Source organism: Nanorana parkeri, unplaced genomic scaffold (assembly GCF_000935625.1).
Source record: "Nanorana parkeri isolate BGI_ZX_2015 unplaced genomic scaffold, ASM93562v1 scaffold154, whole genome shotgun sequence".
Lineage (NCBI taxonomy): Eukaryota > Metazoa > Chordata > Amphibia > Anura > Dicroglossidae > Nanorana > Nanorana parkeri.
In genome coordinates this window covers 690026-712417 of record NW_017306422.1, presented here as the reverse complement: position 1 = coordinate 712417, position 22392 = coordinate 690026, and the positions used below count along the sequence as shown (strand labels likewise).

Here is a 22392-nt window from a genome sequence, read left to right as displayed (position 1 = left end):
CTGGAAATGCTATTTGGGCATCTCCGTCTCTTCTTAACTTTGACCCACTAACTTGGAACAAGCATGCTGCCAGAAAAGTACTGATCTGCAAACTTGTTCAGGCCTTTCAATTAGGCAGGCAACCAGCAATTTCAGAAAAAAAAAAAGGTAAGCAATGGAAGCATTGTTTTGAGATTCTTCTAATGAACTGTAACCTGTCTGCACACTTTTTTAGTCTAGAAATGTTTAGAGTAATTCACCAATTACTCTAAACATAAAAACAATTAATTTAATAAAATATGTCTACAAACTGAGAATATTTACCCAATCTATGTCCATCTGGCCGTTCACAAACGGCCATGGACGTAAGGTAGTTAAAGTCATTGGCGAACTGTGTGAACACAATCCTGGCTGCCCCTCCCTTACCAAGCCTACTTGTGGGATAGAAGATCAACTGGGATGGATTTTCCTGGCTAATCACAATTCTTTTTCCCAGACAGCCACCATCTGTAGCACTCCCCTTCCATTCTTTAGAGTAGTGGTTCTCAACCCGTGTAACCTCAGGGCCCACATCTGTCATTGGTCCTTGGGCCAGAGGTACATTTGGGGTGCCATTTAATCACAATGCAGCTAACGCACCAGAATATGAAGTAGGTGCGATGATACATGAGACTGCGATTAACGCACTGTTGTAGTGTGAACAGGCGCTCAAAAACACAGACAGACAGACACACACACCTAGTCTCCCTACCTTAGAAGAACTGCAGTGAATCCTCAGCCTGGGGTCCAGTGTGGGCTGCTGTGCTGTGACAAAGCTGCATCCATGTGTGCATTGCTTGCACAGCTCCCTTGTGTGCCCGGTAGAGTTGCTGGGAGCCAGAATGTGACATCACTCCGGTCCAGCTACCTCTACAGGACACGCAAAAGAGCTGTAAGCAATGCACGTATGTGCATGGAGCTCTATCGCGGCCATACTCCCAACCCACCCCAAGCTGACACTTGGCACCGGGCAGCATATTATCAATATGATAGTGCTGCGCTAGGGGGAGCCCCTTACCTAGCATAGTGTAAGGCACACAGTAACCCACTGAACACGGGATGGTGACTCACCTTTGGGTCGTGACCCACCAGTTGAGAACCATGGCTCTAGAGGAACAACCATTCATGCACAGGCAATGTGAACGTGCATGTTTATAGGAAGAACTTTAGAAAAAAATGTTGAGTTGCTCACCACCATCTAATGTCTGTATATTTAACATTGTTTGAGACATGTTTGAAGTCAATTTACAGTATACAAGATTAATGGGTTGGACATTTACTTAATCAGGGAAAACACTTTCGCGAAATTATATAAAATTAAACTCTCCTTGGCTTCATGTTTATTAAAAGTTTATAAAACAGTAGGTGGTCACATAGTCAGATAATTCAAAGCTGAACACCTGCTGAGAGGCAGCCCGGAGCAACTTCAAAGAGAGCGGCAGGTCACTGGTTGCTTTAGATGAGCAAATTAATTTGCGACTTTCTGTGAATATGGAGAATCTAATACTTTGCAAATCAATCACTATATGGCAGATTATGCATATGGTTCTGTCCTTTTATTTTACAGTAGATGGTACAGTATTCCCATTCTGGAGAATTGAATACTTTCCAATTTAAATCACAATATGGCTGAGTCTGCACATGATTCTGTTCTTATGTTTTACAGTAGATGGTACAGTATTCCCACCGTAATGCAAAGGAGGCAGAGTAAATGTGAAAAGTCACCTCAGCATCCCATGCAGCCAATGTAAATGTTTGTTGTAGAATATTTACAGATGCTATCATCCTGCAGTGCCTTGTGCCTGTAAGGCCTTTGTTCATGGTGTTTAGGCTTATGTCAACGGCATTAGTTTGTGACAGATGCATTTTTTGCTCATTCTAACTTTCATTTGACCTGCTTCATGCGAGTTTTGCATCCTTATACACGTGTATGAGAAAGAAAAACCCACCTGACACGAAAAAAAGCCTATCGACACAGCTTTTCAAGAAATATGGGGGCCCAGTGACCTACTATTTATATTACTGACCAGGAACCAGCCAGCAGATTAGGAAGGTCAGGACTCTTTTTATCCACATACTTATTTTGTGCCAGTAACTCAATGTATTGTAGCAAAAGAATCAGCATGACAGTTAGGCAAACCACATTTTACAAGAGAAGTCAGAAATGGCAGCTTCTATGTTTCTCTAATGACAGGTTTTTTTAAGTGGTTAACTATAGAAATCTGTGGGATTTTCATGACGCAGGCATAAGGAGTCAGAGAGCAATGAGATCTATAGGTGTTTAAAGAAAGATTCTACACTGGAAAAATCAGTGGAACAGAACCACAGTGATAAGTAACATGTGCAAACTAAGCTTGACTTCCCCCTCCTAACCAAATAATTAAAATGTTAAAGTTGAACTCCAGGCAAACAGCTAAATGCAAGGATAAAATACATATATTGGTGTTGTTTTACCTGCCAAAGGATTTGTATGTCTGTCCATGCAGTTCTGAAATGTATACAGTTCTACCACAAGAGGCTAATTTTTTTGAAGTTATCTGCCTTGAGTTATGTTTATTTATACAAATTCAAATTTGAAGCACTTTATTTCATAAATGCATTCAGTCAGCGTAAGACCACACACATTAAGAATAAGGGCTGTAATAACTGAAATATTGTCTGCTTTTCTACACTAGCCAAATTAGAATACATCTGATAGTAAAAGACCATGCAACACATGTTTAAATGTTACCAATGTCCAAACCTTAAAAAATAAAGTGCAAGCAGATTATGTAGTAGGCCCTTATGGCATTGACACTGTTGGGTCTGTGTATCCAGGCACCTCTAGTAGAAATCCTGTTTAATTTAAGGAATTCCTTTTGTACACAGCTGGCTGTGGCTGTACAATGTTAATTCCGATGTATTCCGATCAAAAGGCAACTACAGGCGCTGCATACAGTCTCCCATAGAAGTTAATGGCTGTATGTGGGTGTACACCAGAATTGCATAAACAAATGCATCCGTATGGGCAAACAACCCCGACCTCAAACAGTTGACATTCAGGGTTGGGCACCCATACACATGCCTGGCTTGTACCTGTGGCTCCCTGATAAATTCCCTGGAATTTACATTGTACAACCACAGAGGACAAACTACAAGACCCCTAAGAAGAATTACGGCAAATGCATTCTTGACAGAGAAGTTGTACTCACCCAGAGCTGTTTCGTAGGAATTTGGAAAGCTTTTATCAACTCTTTGCCGCATGAAGACCCAGCAGTTATTCTCAAACTTGCACTCTATGATTTTATTGTCATATTGTTTTAACTCTCTTGTCACCTGTTCAGAAAAGGATGAGAATGAATTCACTCGCACATGAAAATTCATCATTACAGATCTCTGTGCTATGTAGCCTCTTAAGTTATCATACGAAAACATAACATAACTGAAGATGCACGTACACAACTTCTGCCTGAAGCACTGAAAATATCAAAGAAACAGGGCATGCAAACTCTCAGGATTGAATATATTTGTGAATGCACTGTTGATGCCCATTACAGTAAGTGAACCTGAATCAGAATGTACAGAAGGGGTATTGTTTAGGCGTAACGTATTCTTCTTGATGTTGGCTGGTTGACAGCATTCTATGGTTTTGCAAATACAATATGGAGCAAACAGAAAACATGATTCTTAGTATAGTACATTAAGCCAATGCATCTTACATCAATTCCCATTGTGTTCAAATTAAAAAAAATAAACAAGATGCCATTGTTCCTTGTGCACACTCCCAATTAATCTGTATCATTAGCTGTCTCTCTCTCCCTATATATATATTTCACTGGTTGATCATTAGCAATCTGGAAGAGCAGTTGTTCTGGGGAAAAGGCTAGAATCAGCCAAAGTAATGACCCATATAAATCTTCCTGTTCGAACATGGCTGATCACAGCTTTTAACACATACATGTTGGAGCAATTATCTACACAAAGCAGCGTGCTACCATCAATCTACTTCCAATATTCCCATTTATTTTTATTCTTTTAATAACACTTAAGAATGATCTCTTATTGGAATTGGACCAAAGACAAGAAGTACGCACAAAAGTTACAGCAGTTGCTACTTTAGCATTCATGAGCTTGCATAAATTAACAAAACCAAAACAAAACAGAGTCCGATGAAGACGTAATTTCTCAAAGTCCTGCAGTGTGTTTTTTGCCACTGGATCTTTTTTTAAAAGCCCCCAACCCTTAATGGTCATGCCGAGATGTAGAGAATCACAATTTTTGTGACATGGAATGTATCCAGTTTGTTAGGACTGCACAAAGATTTATTATGTGCTGCTTTTCATATGACCTTATCAGTAGTTCAGCACAGTCACACTATTGCAAGTTAATCTATATTTACTTGACAGCCAGCTGCACAATGCTAACACATATATAATGGATTCCCTAAAACATCATTTCGGCATTAAAGTAAATAATGGAGTTTAATCATACAAAATTGTTTCAGTACCATTGACAGTAGGACTGCAAAGGTAATACAGTAGCTTTTGAGGCAATACATCTAATACAGTGGAAAGAATAAATGAACATCCTACATGGCATGATTATGTAGACGGTGCAGCAGAGAGATGTAAGCACAGTTACACTAAATCGCTTAGCTAGTGTATTTATGGTTTTCAGATGTACTGCAGGGATCTGGTATGAATAAATATTCTTAGCCTAAGTTAGCTGTGCACAGAATCATGACAGTTACAAAGATTAAAAAAAGTAACAAGTCTCTTGTCATAAAAGGGTAAAAGTGACATCTATAATATTCATCCATTAACATCCAATTCATGCTATACACCAGCCTTTCTTAACCAGGGTGCCTTCAAATGTTCACACAGCGTCATGTATTTCAATAATGCAGGTGTCCTGGCCACCAGCACAATGGAATAGCAGAGTGCTAATCCAGGGCAGACTGCATCCAGGACCTTCCCAGCATTTAGAAGACATGTACAATTTTTACACTTCCATTTTCACTAAGGAACAACTGGGAACACTGGATTTTATATAAAACATCTGAAGTCGGAAGCAGTGGTCAGAAATCCAACTGGTCTATCCGTGCCTAATAGAAAGGCATAGGATTTCCATGTACATTTTTTTCAAATAACTACAGTGATAAACCCCCATTTCAAATGCAAACAATGGTTAGTGAGTTCTTTAGGGGTTCCTAGTTTTAACTTATCCTACATTTATAGCAAAGCAAGCTTTCATAAAATGACCATGATTTCAAGTCAGTAGGGCTGTGTAAAACGAATCACGTGTGGTAGAAGCATCTGGCAAGTTACACTAAATTGTGTGTCGTGTGTCTGGGGTGTGTGTGTGTGTGTACACTGGGAAAAGTGATTACACAAGGATTCTAGCTCACAGGATAGCTTGAGGGAATCTCCGAGGTGTGTGGGAATCACTAGGCTGCTCTACAACCCTTAAAGTGCACCAGATTTTATGCAAGATTTGCATCTGCCTGTGTGTGTGTGTGTTCAGCCATCTAGATTGGGTTATTCTCCCACCAGTGGTGGATGGTGGTAAAACAGGCTGTGATAACTCTTTCACAGCCCTGTTGAACCAACACAAAGTAGACTCTTTCCTCATTCCTCCTCCACCAAACAAAGAACTCACTCCAGATAGTGAGTCACTGTGGGCGTGATTCCTTGATAGGTACATTTACCTTTTTGTAATTAGTACAATTAGTAGCTGTCACATTACTGTAATTTGTCTAATTTAGGATTACTGGTCCTTGGAAAAATGCTTCAACCTAGAATTATTAATTTAATTTTGCATGGAGGAATAGCTAAACAAAGATAACCCTCATCCTTCCTTGAGGCTTTGGGAATTGAACCTACCTTAAAATCTAACCCTTAAACTTAACCTAATCTTAAAGCTGAAGTTTAATCTGCTTATATGTTGCATTTCTTTGATATTATTCAGTGTGCACAACAAAGGAACAGACATCTTAGGTTTTTTTTCTCCTAATATTTTCTATTGAACCAGACTCTTGACACCCTGCCAGCCTTTTATGTAAACACACAGCACGTGTTTCCAATTGGTTAGAAAACAACTGAAACTGGACCTTAGAGTCTTTATTGTGATCACTGAGGATCTTTGAGAGTTAATTACTTCACAGGAAAATGAGCTAGAGAGGTCAGGGATTAAAACTATTTTACTGCTTAAGAATATGTAAATAATTTAATGTCTGTAGTCTGGGCACAGGTGCACGTTAAGGTTGTGTGAGTAGAATAGCCCCTCTGATCATTTATATTTGCAAAAACAAGTATTATAATAAAACATGCTCTGCAGTAAAAAGAATAATGAAAACTGAAGTAAAATGATTTACTTATAGAATTAAGTGTCTCTTCGATATCTGCCAAGGCATAATACAGATACCACCTTTATTTATGCTGCCTAAACATCAAAACACTCATGAAAGCTGTGTATAGAGAATTGTTGTGAATTAGATTTGGATTGAAATAATTTACTTACTAATATTCAGGAGAATCTGCGAGCAGCAAGTCATCCTGAAACTACTAGGAAATTACTCTGGAGACAGTCATTTGAAACTGCATGTATCATACTGTACTATATTATTAAGAATCTGTAATTTACAAAACACATATTTGAATGAAAACAGTATTTACAAGATAGACCTTAAAAACTATTTCTATCATTAACTTAAGAGATAAACAAAAAACAAACAGGACAACGGGGGACAGGGCACACCAGGCTAAAATCTTGTAACAATATTCACAAAAGTATAACATCTACTGTCAATGCCACGGAATACGCTGAAAATATTAACTGCAAACACAAACATGAAAGAACGCACAGCAAAAAAAAAGATGGAGGAGGTCTGTGTTACTTGGCTGGTTTCCTAGAATCGGGTCCAGAATAGTCAGCAACTGTGTAGGTAGTTAATTATACTGTGTAAGAATGCATCATTCCACTCTCCTAAAAATAATAAATGCTCTCTATTGAAATAAGAAGTGACTATGGCTCTATCCATGATGCCATTTAGGTTACAAAAACATCAGTCAATGATACAGTGTCCTTTAAAAAAAAGGATACATGTGAAGACTCTGTGACTTATTGGGGCAATATTAAAGCATTTTAAAACAGAACAAAATAATTTAAAAACAAAGAGATGGGGTGTAAGTCAGGTAACGGTTCCTATAAAGTGAATAGAAGGGAAAATCTTCTATTGCTTCTGTACATGTAGCACACCTATTACTCAGAATTTGACCAATACAATTAATCCATTTTAAGACAAATAAAGGAATTGAGCAATAACTAGCATTTATTACTGTGCCAACTGTTAGTAACACACCATACTCTTCCCAGCATGTGGCTGGAACAATTGATATATGTATGCTAATTAAACATAATGATGTTAAAAGAATAATTAACTAGAGCCATATGATTAACTATTCCCAAAAGATAATAACCAAGATTCAACTACATCATAAAGTAGGACTCAACAGGAAGACATGTAAAGCAGAACACAACCTCGGCAAAGGGCTAATGAAGGCTAATCAGTTGATTTAAAATTCAAATTAGAGCTTCATACTCAGTTCTCTGCATAGAGGGAGGGGGGGGGGACAAGGTATTTCCAGTGTGTAATTTACTGAAAACCTTTGAAAGAGAAGAAATCCTGAAATCCCAAACAGAGCTTTATAACATTCAATTTTTAGAGAGACTCTGCCAGGTACAATATACTAAAACTGCACATGCAAAAAAATGTTTTTAAATTTTCATTATAACGATTTTGTGTTTCAGTGATCACAATTAGACATATAGAAAGTGCTGGATGATTACGAACTGCTCAAATCACTTGAAGGCCAGCCACATACATAAAACGGTGGATGGAGATCCAACAGTGGAAAGAACTTGCTAATGAATGATAATTATCCAAATGTTAAACATAGACAATAATTTTGGTCGCATTTGCATTTTTATGCATTAAGCAGACATCACCTGAACATTATCTCTTGTGAATGCAAAGTAAGGCTACTGAATACAATACCACAAATTCAAATGAAAAGTAGACCAGAAGGAAGAATTGTTTAGTAAGACTTTAAGCCTTTGGTAGCACAGTGGTTAAAGTGCATATATGGGCAAAAAATAAAATCATATTCTGAATCTTCCGAAAAAAACAGCTGAAAATTCATCCCTGCTTAAACAAGATAAATGGGGAGTCCCTGAAGGCGGGACAGAGGTATCCGAAGAAGGCAGAGACCCAAGTTTGGTAAACAGATCAATGCACCCCCAAAATGCAGAGACAAAACTGAGAACAAGCACAGCTGCTGGTGTGCATTAGCAGTCACAGTGCCAATGCGCCAATCCTGGGACATCACAATTTACCTTTTTATGGTTAGAATCTTATTGAAATGTCATTAATTTCTACAGGTGCACTGCATGCGTTACTTTTATCAGCGGACACCACTGGATAAACAGAAAGAAAAGCCTACAGCAGGTAAAACAGCTCCCATATACAGTAAGTGTGCATCTTTGTCTGTCCCAATTACGCTTGTATTTTATCTGTTTTCCTGGAGTTTAGTTTTAAAAATGATTAGTGAGACAGGAAATTAGATATTAGAATGAATATTGACCCTGACAATGAGCTTTTATTTGCTACCTCTTGGTCTATTAAATATACCATTAATCCTTTCACTGCCAGGCCCTGCGCTCTACTGTTTATCTCAGCTGGCCAGACCATTTTTTATACATACATTTCTTGAAAGCACAGGGCTGCCAGGATAAAAATATGGTGCTGCAACTTTTTTTAGGTGCTGCGACAGTTGCGCAAATATTTATAAAATTAATATTTTTTATAAAAATACACTAAAATCATTATCACTGTACACAAAAAAACATGATTTACACAATTCCTACTAAATCTAAAAGATAAAACTGTACTGAATTTATAAATAACAAAAATATTTGTAAATTTTAAATTGCATCTTGTTGCAAAACGGTAAAAAACTAGGGTACGCAAAACTGTAAACAAGCAAGGCATCGTTTGCCATGCACTGCCACAGAGTTGATTTAATGTTATTTTCAAAAAGAAAAACAAGAAAAAAATTAAGCACTGTGATGTGTTTTAGCAATGCACCACAGAGCATGTGCATGACATATACATTATGCTGCACACTGTTGCACATGCATGTTGTGTGCATGTGTCTATTTCTTTAAAAAAAAAATATTTTCTACATTATTTCTTTTTTTACATTACTGTCAGGGGGTTTGGAGAAAAATCTGGGGTCTATAGACCCCCGGATATTTCCCTTTTTGAGACAGAAAAAGAGATTGAGTGCAGGGAGTCCTCGATCTACTTTTCTGCAGCCCCAACACTGAATGAACAGTAAGCACTCAGAACAGAGGTTCAGCAGCTTTCTCCTCCCTGCTGGGTGCCAGCACCATGATCCCCTCTGTCTCTGACAATACAAGCGAGGTAGAACCGCAGGGATGGGAGGAGACACAGAGCAGGGCAAGGGGAACAAATTGCTGGTGCCCGGCAGGGAAGATCAAGCAGCAGTAGAGACGGTCAGGAAAGAGGGGGAATCCGATTTTGAATGAATAGCTGTCATCAACAGCTGGTCAGCCCCTGGTTATATTCATGTACACAGAAGTGTTAGCGGTTCGTTGAATCATCCATGAGCTTCTAGAAGGCTAAATGGAGCTGGAGTAAGACATACTGAGCTGGCCAGCTGGGAATGTTTTTCTTCAGCCGTATGCCTTATGTTGGTGGCAGGGAAAGGGTTATAGGTGCTTTGTTTTATCTGTTCCATAAACAAAATGCATGTTGATCCTGCCAGAAATCTAATACGCTTGTTGCTTTCTGTTACAGTCTGCTTCTACTACACTGAAAAGTCAAACAGTGTTATCAGTCCTGCCAAGTTCACCTCTGAACACCTCCCTGTATGTCAGTGGTTCTCAACCTGTCTAGGGCCGGGACCCCTTGGTAACATTTGCCAAGTTGTGGTGACCCCCAAAGGTAAAATTTAGGGATGACGCGGCTGCTGCAGCGACATCTGGAGGCGTGGCAGGAGAACTGACACACTGCTGCGCTATGAGAGAGCTGAGGAGGACTCTCACCTTGCACAGCGACCCACATGTTGAGAACCACTGCTATAGGCAAAGACAGGACCGGGCTCTGCAGCTGGAACTAGAAGAATTGGATTTAAAGTGTGTCGCTATATAATGTATGAGGTACATACTCCGCAGTACTGTCACTGATAGGAATGGGCTCGTGCGTGTTCGCAGCTCCACGTGCCGAGCCCACCAGGAAGCTGACAGCGCGCAATGCCAATCACAGGCACTGAGACATTTCCCGATCTCTGCAGCTGTGGACCGGGAAAATGGAATGCATAGCTAGAGGTGTGTTTTACATATTTTTTTTCTTTGAATACATACATATTGCACCCGCCCTCTGCTGCTGTCAATCACTAGAAGGGGACCTGATGGAGAACTTCAGGTCCCCCTCTGCTGATTGGCAGCATCAGAGGGCGGGTGCGATAGCTAGTTTGCTATTGGCTTTTGCAAAGTGAAATAGCCAATAGGAATCTAGCTATGCATTCCTATGGTGGGGTTTTTTTTCTGACTTACGGTGGCCCCCGATTTAAAAAAACAACAGAGCAGAGAAAGGTTCCCAACCTTTCCGGGAGAAAGTGTTTCTCTCCCGGCGGCCGAGAGCCACTAGGCGACCCCTGACAAATCGTCATTCGACCCCCGAGGGGGTCCCGACCCACAGGTTGAGAACCACTGCTCTATGTTATTGAGTTAAGGAGGTGTTATGTAGTCGTAACATACTTTCTGTCCTCTGGTGATAGCAATGCTCCTCCAAAGATATTGTACAGCAAGTGTTTACACCCTGTGTTACTGTCTGGGTCACCAGTATTGGGTTTAGTTAAACTTTAATTTACACAGCACATGCTTCTGGATGTCTAATCCTTCTGCTCCTCCTACTAAACCTGTTAGATGGCCTGGGTTCAATCTGAGTGCAGTGGATTAGATTTAAATGAACTGAGAGTGAACTTTCTGATTTTAGCAGTTGCAGTATTTTCATGATTATTAATAGCTCTCTGATTCTGCCTGTTACACAGAAAAGTTATTTAAGAAGAGGTTGAAAATGTTTTTAAATGTCTGTCTTTATTTTAGATTTAGATTCCACTAATGCCCTATACATCAGGGACAGGGAGATTCAGCACTGCCAGTCACATTCAGTGAATGTGTTTACAGATAGCACAGTGTCCGCGGCAGGCTGCAGTGTTATTTTGTTTGCATTTACCAAGATTTACTGCTTATAGTAACCCTGCGAGAGACATTAGGTCGGATGTCTTTCTTAACCTCTTCATCTATATCTACTATATGTAGTTGGTGGCTTTATTCCTTTCACAAACATAGTATGGAGCGGCAGGATTGTGCAGTGCATTTATATTTTACAGAGTCTATTTTGGGCTCTGTAGCAGAAGTGTTTAGTGGGGCTGTAGAGTGGCCCCTTCACTTATTTATGCCAGTAATGCTGCAGGCTTTCCTCCACCCTACGGGTGTCCCGGGGCTAACCTGGGTCCTGTGGGAGCCCAGGTCATCCAAATACATAGTTCAGGATCTCCCCCATGATCACTAAACATTTTCGGTGACAAATTCTATTTATTGAGACCCCTAATGCCTCATCTGCACTATCCCAGCTAGACTGAGTGAAAAATCAAAAATGGTTACAAAAATATTTAATAAATCAAAAATTAATTATCTAGCAGGTGATTGGGGTTTAAATACAAGCAATCTGACGGCTGTACAGCCATCGGATCACTTGTATGGTGCAGTGCTATGTGTCCTTCACCCTGCCGCCGGCTTCCCGAGGCTCCACTGTCCCCCGTGCGGGCCCAAGACCGGCACAGCGGATCTCCACTGACTGACCGGAGTGAGATCAGCAGGCTTCCAGATGCTGATCTCTCCTTCGATCACTGGAGCCGAAAATGATGTGTATTGCATCACTTGCGGCGTCACTGTGTACATTCTCCGGCTCTAAGAGCCAAGAGGAGAAGAAGCTGGGAAAGCAGATCTCTGCTTCCTCAGCTTCTTTGGAGTTCCTAGGTGACTGAAAGACCCCTGATGTCTCCATAGAGAGAGAGCCTGTCACATTATATTTGCTATTACATAGGGAGATTCTTGCCCCCCTATGTGATAGCAATAAAGTTGTAAAACTATTAAAAAATGAACGTAACATTTAAAAAATAAAAAGATGCAAAAAAAGTCCCCTGCCCCCCACATGCATGCACATACAACGTAAACACTCGTCGGGTGCACCTACGTGAAAAAATTAGTGAACATTTGCGCCACGCGATACATATTGTCACGAACGTTGGAGTGAGCGCAATAATTCTAGGGCCACTAATCACTGGTAACACTAAAATGATGAGCAGTGAAAGCTTTTAAAGCATCGCCCATGGGAAATTTTGGGTATTGAAGTTTTTTGCAGTTTCATGGACGCACACAATTTTAAGGCTTGACATGTTTGGTATCTATTTACCTGGCATGACCCCGTCTTTTATATGTTACCAAAAAATTGGGTATTATATTCTGCTTCTGTGCACTAAATTTCATTTTAGTATTTTATAATAAAAATACTGGTTTGATAAACATTTGCGCAAATACCGTGCAACATAAAAATTTGCAGCTAGAATTTTTTTTATTCTACAGGGTCTCTGCTTTCAGAAAATATATAATTGTTTGGGGGTCTGAAGCTGTTTTCTAGCCAAAAAAACAAAAATTATGTGTGTGCAAATATCAAGAAATTCCTCTGGTCAGCAAGTGGGTTAAGATAGTAATACAGTTAGGGGAAAAAAAGTGTTACTAAAAAAGTTAATAAATCAAAGAAATGTTTTTAGCTGAGGGGAGTGCAGAGGAGGAATTAGAGGACTAGTAGACCCATAATGTCTCTGTATAGAGAACCTATCACCAAAACTTACCATGAGCCTAATGTGATAGTATTAAAGATAAGTGCAAAACAAAAACAAAACAAATTACTAAAGTGGGTGTGTGCAAACAACAATTAGACAATGCATATTAAGTATGCCACAGAGGGAGAAATAATTCAAGGGCCAATATTACTTGGAGTTAACTATAAACTGATGAGCTGTAAAGGTTTTTAAGACATCGCCAATGAAAGATTTTCTGAATAGTAGCTTGTTGCCATTTTGCAACCGCATACAATTATAAGTCTTGACATGTTTGGTATCTATTTACTTAATTCTGTCTCATCTTTTAAATGTTACAAAATTTGGACATTTGAATGTGTTTGTAAACACTGAAATTAATTTACATTTATTTTTTACTGAAAATATACAGTAGATTTTATTAACAGTTATGCTAATTTTGCGTGACATAAAAAATTGCAGCTACTATTATTCTAGTCTATGTGCCCTTCGCATTCAGAAAATAGAGGTTTAAGTAAATTTTCATCTAAAAATGTATATTTTAGCATGTGTTTGAAAAAAGAAAAAAGGTATGAGATAGCGAAAGGTTTAATACTTTTTGAGATACTGATCTTTGTTTTGATGGCAGGATCACAAGACTGGAAAAACAAAACTAAAATTCATGTTTTTCAGTTGTGTATTTTGCTGCCACCCTAGAGTTCAGCTTCAATCTTTGTGAAAAATACCACGCTATAACAGTGAAAGTAGCAGCAAGTTGAAAAATGTCATACCCCAAAACAAATCTAGAAGATTACATTTTATTGCCTAAATATAAAATGTCAAGATGCCTCGCATTAAAAAGCCTATGGCTTAATGTACACACACCACAATCATTAATCAGTATTCAGATTCAGTGAATCTGAAAAAAACTCTGTTAGCCTAAACAGGTCCTTCTTTAACCACAGATGTCACTTACCTTGGAAACCAGCGGATAAACAAATGTATTCTGCATGGCACGATCAATAGTAGGAGGGGTGTGATGTGTGTACTTATGATTGCTACAGTGTTGTAATGGTTTTATAACAAACATTTAATAAAGTTTGCCTTTTAGAATATTCCCATACACATGGCAGAACCTGGTTTTTACTCCCTCTATTCAACATACTCAAACATTACTCTCGACATTCAGGGGCATTTTTGTTTATTTCCAGAAAGTCTACGGAAAGCAGTAGATACACAGATTTCCATGCCAGAAAACAAAAGCTTTTAACCTCAAAAACAAGCATGACATGCTCATTGTAAAAGAAAGCTTAAGTGAAAAAGTTGTTTTTTTTAAATTCAATTACTCTAAAAGGTCAGTTTAAGCTCATTGCAACTTTGACATTTTAAATGGATTTAGTACAGGCGAAATTATAAAGTTTGTGACTTTGCTGCCAGGAAAAATACACAGTGTTCTCTATCCTTAAAAACAACATTTTCACTTGGGATAATGCTAACTAAAAAGTCATGAATCCAATTAAATTAGTTTTATGTCCTATTCGGGTAAAAAAATGAAACTGAAGCCAGATTGTTTTATTATAAAGTTGGGAAAAACATATTTTAAAACTGCTAATTTTACAATAGCATTGAGAATTAAACGTGAAGAATTTTCTACTTAAGGTTCCTATAGCAATTTGTTACCTCTTAATGGAATACCCAAACCCCACGAGAGGCCACATTAGGTGATTCTTCCAAAACTGTTGAGCCTCTTATAGAATGATCATAGGTTAAGTCGCCCATCACCTTACAATTTTTCTGCATCCGATTTCCCAGGACTGCTCCCTTATTATGGTCATTACAAGCAAGTCTTACGGCTTTGTATATCAAATTAATTTTACATTATGAAAAGTCAAGCATGGAATATGACATTCATCGCAAAAAAAGCATGTCAAAGGCTTTTGATATCCTCGTGGGTTTACTTTGCTAACTACCTAAATTGCATGTAGGGGGATTTGTTAGGCACACAAGAGGAGACATCCTACTGTATACCTGAAAAGGAATCTGTTTAGTAATGGTATCTGGGTGTGCCGAATTCAACCAATACAAAAAGACCTAAAACCAAAATTGGAGACCACTACAGTATTGTGTGCAAAAAAAAAAATCAAAATATGTGTCTCTTCAGTGACTGTTGAAAGAGACAAACATATTAAAGAATTAAGTAAATAAATAAAAGTGCTGCAACTTTAAAAATATAAAAACTCGCTACAAGTCATCCATAGCCATACATCTATTGAATGCTGCCCGAGCGTGCATCCCGATTTTGTGGAAATGTACATCCCCCCTTCCTTCCAGATGTGGATTGCTAGGGTGGACGATTTGTACCGTATGGAAGACCTTTCTTCCACTCTTAAAAACACGGAAGAGACGTTCAGATCCACCTGGAGTCCGTGGCTGGCCTTCCAATACTCTGAAAAGTACGCCCAGGAAATGCTGGCAGCATCCCGAGCAGAAGCAGATAGTGACCCTCCAGGGGTGGGCCAGGCGCCACCTACCTTGGATGCTGCGGTGGAGGGGTAACCCAACCATCTATCTACCCACCTACTTCAGCCCACCCTCCCCTCTCTCAGCTGCCTCTTCAAGCCCGTCCTCCCCATGCCCCTTTCTGATCTACCCCCCGCTTCCGACCCGCCTCTCCTTATTCTCACTATTTTATTTTCTCTTCTCTCTTCGATCATATTTCTAAGTTTGCCTTTTCCACTCGTGATACTGTGCATTACAAGCGACTCTTGCATATTGCAGTACTAAACTGAAGACGTTACAAACCCCAGTGCGGCCTTCGTGGCTCAGACTTTTATAATTCCGCATACGATTGGCCTTTTTTGAACTATTTGCAAGTTGAGAAGGAGATGCATATGCCCCTTTAACTTTAACCGTGGAAAACATGGCATGCATATACTAAGTAGCATCGGCTCACTGCAACATCATAGGACATGTCACGTCCACTTCTCCGTTGTGATAATATATATGTCTGCTTGTCTGCTAATATATGCATCTCTTTTAGTTTTATTCTTTGTTCCCCGGATATGTATCAACTACACTGAGACTTTGTACAATATGTGTTTTTGTACGTTTTAATAAAGACGTTTTTGAATTTAAAAAAAAATATATAAAAACTGAGCATACCTGCAGCAACCTCCAAAAATCAACTGTCATGGGCTGAATCCCTGGACATACTGCAATGTAAAGCGTCAGCATTTTCAAATAGTGACAAAGCTTGCTAGCTTCCCCTTGCCTTATGCACATTCCTAATGGCTAGTTCATCAAAGCGATGTACCAACAGGAACTTGAGGAGGGCAAGAGGTAGCAGCAAGCTCTGGCACTTCCCAGAAGTGTCAAAGCTTTGCCTAGTATTCGGTCGTAACAACAGGGTCCTGGAGGCTGTTCCAGGTATGAGCATGCACCTCTAGTTATATGCACTTTATACCTGCACTCTTTTTTTAAATGACAGACTCTCTTTAAAATGTCTGTCAGAACTAAAATATGGAAGTCGCCATTGCAATATACAGCATATATTAGGGATATATATCTGTTCCACACAATAATACCAACTATAAAAACAAAATAGTGCAGCGCTTCATTAACAAACCAAACTAATAAAAAATAAAGTTCCACTCTATATCAGAACTAATCTAAGGCCCCGTTCACACCAACTGCCGACATGAACAACCCCATACATTCCTATGGGGCCCGTTCATGCGATCGCGCGCCTCCGCGCAATCTGAAATGCCTGCCGCTCCAAAATGTTCTCTGAGCTATTTTTCCGCACTGATCAGCGTGAATTCCATGTAGCTTTAAATGTGGGCTGATCATCACGAAAAAACGCAATTAAAAATGCCCAAGTATGCCCTTTTAAAATTTTTGAATCGGGCTTAAGTGATTGGGAACAGTATATAAAGACCCGCTTTGTTTATAAACCAGTCCACACAATTCAAAACATTCTTCCCACAGTGTTTTATAGTGAATAGCCTATACAGCAGTTCTTCGTTTCGACTGAACCGAAGGGCACCGGCGTCCAGAGAGCTGAAGGATCAGCCGAAGCTACGGCTGAAACCTTCGTGAATAACCCTTTAGGACTATTATTCTCATCTTTCCTTCACTACTTAGTGAGTCAATGATCCAGAAGAAGCATGCACATATCAAGTGTCCTAACATCTGATGTGCGCATGCTTGTCCTAGAAATCTGGAACACACATTCGAAAACAAGTCAGCTATGATAGCTCCCACATTTCTATACTGACATGTTCCTTTAAATTGCTCTTTTCCAGCTTTTAAAATCATGTGGGACATACAGGTAGGGACAAATTTGTATATGACCGCCAGGGATAAAGTATTCTGCTAACATTGTTGTTTATTCCATATTCAATGAAAATCAGACTTTGCTTTTGATTTTAACAGAATATGTGAAATAAAATATTAGGGAATAGGGTGCCATCTAACATTGTTGAGCTGTGTCTAAAGTGTTGTGTTTAAGGATTCCTCCTAAAGGAATTCCCTGTATGTTGGGATGAAACGCGTTAAGAAATATGGGGAGTAAACTATACCACAGGACCTAGAAGCACCTTAGCGCTTGGAAATCCTCTTTATAAGAGGCGCGCTATGGACTTGCTGGGGAACAAGCTGATGAAGACAAGGCATACCTCGGTTATATACTCTACTATACACACCTTTATGCACTGTCGCACCTTTAGTTTGTTCTAATGATCCATGCAACGGGAGAGTGGATGCATACGCCTCCCAGGACACATGGTATTGTGTCTAGGTGAACTGTTTAATCAGCATTAGCTGTGAAATGTGCTGTAGTGGAACTGAGGTTGTTTGGCGCATATTTATGTGCATACTGTGCAATACTGTTATGTGTCTCCATACCACCATGAATTCCTTGCCAGAGCTGTTCTACATGGAAATATTGCAGATCAACTTTTTTTTTTTTTACTGGAGTCCTGTCTTCATGGATTTTAATTGTCCCTTTATGGAATATTAAAAAAAACTATATATTTGTGGTGGATGTGAAATATGAGTATACACACGAGATAAATGCGCATTGATCATATGCACTACTATTCAATTTGAATTTTTTTTGCCCACTACTCAAATCAGCCATTATTGGGAGTAAAATCTTTTGATATATCTTATGAGGGCACACTAGTGATGTAAACTATTATATGCCCATGGTCTCTGTGGATAGATTTTTATTTAATTGTTTTAAAAAGATTGTATGTTGTGTTTGTCTTTATGGAGTATTATCCTTTATATAGGTATTGGTAATAATAATAATTTTATATATTTTTTGTATATTATTGTATAGTTTGGTGACACAAGTGTTTCTTGCATTACCCGGATGACACAAGTGTTTCTTAGCAGGAACTTTCTTTAGCAGTAATTTGTGTTTAAGGATTGCTTGAATTGGGTTGAGAGAGTTTGGTATTCTGCCGTGAGCTAAGCTATTTGTTCAGTTCTCATTTTCTTCCTTTGCGATGAGAGTTGAATAAAGTGGCCCAAATCCAATGCTTTAGGAGCTTCCTAAACTGTGAGTTGGGATGTAATACTGTCTGTGTTTAGGGCAAAGTACTTTTGCAGGGCCATATAAATTCTTTATTTTTGCTCTGCACAAAACAATGAACATTAAAATACTTGCAAGCATTAAAATAATAAACAAAGATATGCTGTATCTTTGTTAAAAATAACAAAGATGTAACAGAAGGGAAAACCAAAGCAAACATAAAAGGGGAACAGGAGCTTCAGAAGGAGAGGAAGACAAGGGAAATGAGCAAGTAAAGAGGTGGCAAGAAATAAAAAAAAATAAGTAGAAGAGCAGGAAAAAAAAGGGTCCAAAGGCACCTTGCCTTGAGAGTTGGCCATAGACGATTAAGGAGGGACATGATCACAATGTATACATACATAAATGGTCCATATAAAGAACTTGGTGCCATATTATTCACGTTAAGGTCACTGCAAAGGACAAGGGGGCACTCTTTGTGTCTGGAGGAAAAGAGGTTTAACCTTTGCATACGGAAATGATTCTTCACAGTTAGGCTGGGTTCACACCTAGGCGTATCGAATATGCGCGTTTGTCGCACTTTTTACAGCAATTCGTGGTAAAAAAAACCTGTGCGACAAACGCGCGTTTCCGAGGGCTACCTGGCTGTATCCCAATAGATACGCTCTCCAAAGAAGCTCCTGTACTTCTTTGGGCGTAGGGCGTTTTGCAGCGCGTTCCTACGCGCTGTAAAACGCCCAGGTGGGAACCATGCCCATAGGCAATCATTGGTTTTCACATGTTGAGCGTTTTACAGAGCGTAGGAACGGGCTGTAAAACGCCCAGGTGTGAACCAGGCCTAAGAGCTGTGAAAATGTGGAACGGACTCCACACTAGCTAGCTCAGTTAATTGTTTCAAAAACATCTGGATGTATTCTTAAATTCACAGAATATTACTGGATATTGAGTTCTTAGAGGTATATTGAGTTCTTAGAGGTATATTAAGTATCAGAGATTGTTGATCCAGGGAATATCCGATTGCCTTATTGAATCAGGAAGGAATTTTTATCCCCTGTTGGAGAAAATTGAACCATGCTTTATAGGGGTTTTTTTTTTTTTTGCCTTCCTCTGGATCAACAGGGGGTGGCTGTGGGCATAGCGTTCTGTTTAGGCTTTTCTTCTCTTTTTATTATTTTTTTTTCTCTGTATCTCTATAAGTTGAACTCAATGAACGTGTATCTTTTTTCAACCTAACTATGTAAGACAGGGACGTCCGGCCCGGTAGAGTGGGAGATACAAAAAAGCCTTAGTCCACCAGAGGGATACAGTAGAAGACACCAAAACCATTTGCAGACTAAATATCAACCTAAAAGGTGGCTTGGAGGGCCACATTTAAAAGAAGGTAAAAAAAAAAAAAAGAGAGATCACTCGGAAGAAAGTCAATAATGATCCAGGGAAAGCCTGGGGCCCTCTGTAGGAGATTTATTAGTGTTAGGGAGGCTAAATAGTGATCAGACCATGGGATAGGGCATAATGCTGCCCAGGAGATTGAAGGAGATCTAATTCATGCCACACTTCGATTAAACCATGTTGGGCCTGGAGAATTTGGAGGCTTTGCAACCTATCCTAAATGAACATGGAATACTTCATATTAATGTGCATGCCTCAAAGCACCACAATGGCATGTAATTGTAGCCTTAAAGTAGAATTTTTTTTAAACTTTTGGTTTTCTATAGAAGGCAGAATGGTTAGAACCTATTTCAGGTGTTTATAGATGTCTGTGTCTTGGGAAGATATCTACATCTTTTTCTGGTAAAACCATTCACTAGGAGGAGAAGAAATCTCCTCAAAGGTGACAAAGGCTGCAAAAACTGACAGTGGTTATAATCCTCACCCGCTCTAACCCATATGTCCATTCTAGTGTATTTTCTGACAATATCTAAAATTCACTTCACTTGTTCATCTACCATTTCTCTTAAACCAAACTGTTTTAAATATGTCACAATGTATCATATGTAGAAGTTAAAAACAGGGGCAAAAAAATACTCAGAAGATGCAACAGCACCTTAAAATACATATGAAAAACCAGAGCTCACTTCTTAAAAATATTTCATATTAGCATGATTACAAGGCAATGTCATAATGGTATAAATGTACTTTAATAAATAGGAGATCCCTAAAGAAAAACAGCAGCTGTTGCAAAGTGAAAACATACGGCTCGGTTAGAAGCCAGATGACCTGTGTGATCAAGTGCAGAATCTAGCACAGTGACTTCAAGGTTATACTGCAGAAGAAAATAGCACGTGCAGACTAGAGTTGCTGTTTGGGAAAAGCAATTTAAGGAAATTATACCTGTATTTGATTTTTTTTTTGTCCTTTAAACATTGGAGCAAGATACTTCAACTGTCTATGGGGACTGTGGAAAGAGTCAATTTGCAATATAGAAAAAAAACGAACTATGGGTTTTATATTTTGCTGTAGCATTCAATAACAGAACTGAGAAAGTGGGAGCTCTGCACAAGCCATCAGAGGTAAGAACAAGGAGATACAGCTATACGGTATGTCATCATCTTTCCCACTTGTAATCTATGGCCCTAATTACATGATACCTGGCAGTCACTCTCGCCGATAGCTCTCCGTTCCTTTACTCATCAATCTATTTGAGTGGTAAAGACATATCTGCTCTTTCCGAAACGGCCTTTGCATTTCTGAAACAGCAATCAATCTAGTAGGGTGTCATCCCCATTACTGCATCCCTACTATAGTGGTGGTACTGAACTGTCATTTGCCCGCTATATTCCCAAATATATGGGAGAATAATTATTCCAACAGTCTTCATTGGCATGCTTTCAGCCCTTAATTTTTGTTTCATATGAACTCTGAAATATAGCCACAAAAAACTATACACAAAGTATTCACTTTTAAGTTACTCTGATTTTTAAAAAAGTAAAGTTGTTAAAAAATATTGTATGCCTTTTGACAAGACCAATAGACATTCTTAAAAGGAACAGAAGACCGTACCTTTAATTGTGAAAAAGGGCGCTCATATCTTCCAACAAAGAGTAATCCAACATTCTGAGTCAGAAGGCTAAATCAAAAAAGAAAAGTAAATAAAGATTACTTACACTTCATTACATACACAAACATGCAAACAAGTGGTCATAGATGAATGGTATTCTAAGGTAGGTCAAAATTTAACAGATGTACAGAGTATGTTATGAAAAATGAAAATCATAAGTAAACAACAACAAAAAAACAACTAGGGACTAGGTGGCCTTTTGCGGCAAATGCTGTAGTCACAGTCCTTTGTTATTTTGTGGAGAGTGGCTCCCAAATGAACAAGGCACGAAATTGCAGGGCTCCCAAATAAACAATGACAACTTCATCTGCATTGCCCTGAACACTGTTATTTTAAAACACAAGCCAAACACACTCCATATCTTTTGAAAAAACACTTCTACCAAACAAAATAAAAAGAGGGTCTGCAGCTACCCTGTTTCCCCGAAAATAAGACCTACCCCGAAAATAAGACCTAGTGCTATTTTTGGGAATTGTTAAAATATAAGACCTACCCCGAAAATAAGACCTAGTTGTGACCATTCCCAGGGCCAGTGGTGGCACAAGGGGGAACTTGAAGAGGCGGGAGAGAATCAGCGGTGCCAACAAAGCCAGCGCTAGAGGAAGCGAGGCAGCACCGGAGGGAGCAGAGCAACATAAGCCGATGCCTCCTCTATAGAGCTGGCTCCTGTCACAGGCGGAGTGATACCAAATGCACTCCGCCTGTGAGAATTCGATAGTGAAATTGCGCTTCACTCATCCTGGCAAGCGATTGGTTAGCAAATTGCTCTTGGAAAGGTACGGCACACTTGATTGCCCTGATCACCATATTGTTGGACATGAATAAATGTGGATTGTTGTACATAAAAAAAAAAA

The 22392-nt window shown here is 39.2% G+C and overlaps 1 protein-coding gene across 2 annotated transcripts in view; it reads right to left on the bottom strand.

Annotated features, from left to right (window-relative positions):
- The window catches only part of RNGTT (RNA guanylyltransferase and 5'-phosphatase), a 305143-nt gene that overhangs the window by 1074 nt on the left and 281677 nt on the right, over window positions 1-22392 (bottom strand). For both annotated transcript variants that reach the window (XM_018554362.1, XM_018554360.1), the window contains 2 exons: window positions 21481-21547; window positions 3210-3333 (listed from right to left, as the gene is read on the bottom strand). In XM_018554362.1, coding sequence (XP_018409864.1) covers window positions 3210-3333; window positions 21481-21547 — 191 coding nt within the window. The remainder of the gene's footprint in view (window positions 1-3209; window positions 3334-21480; window positions 21548-22392) is intronic.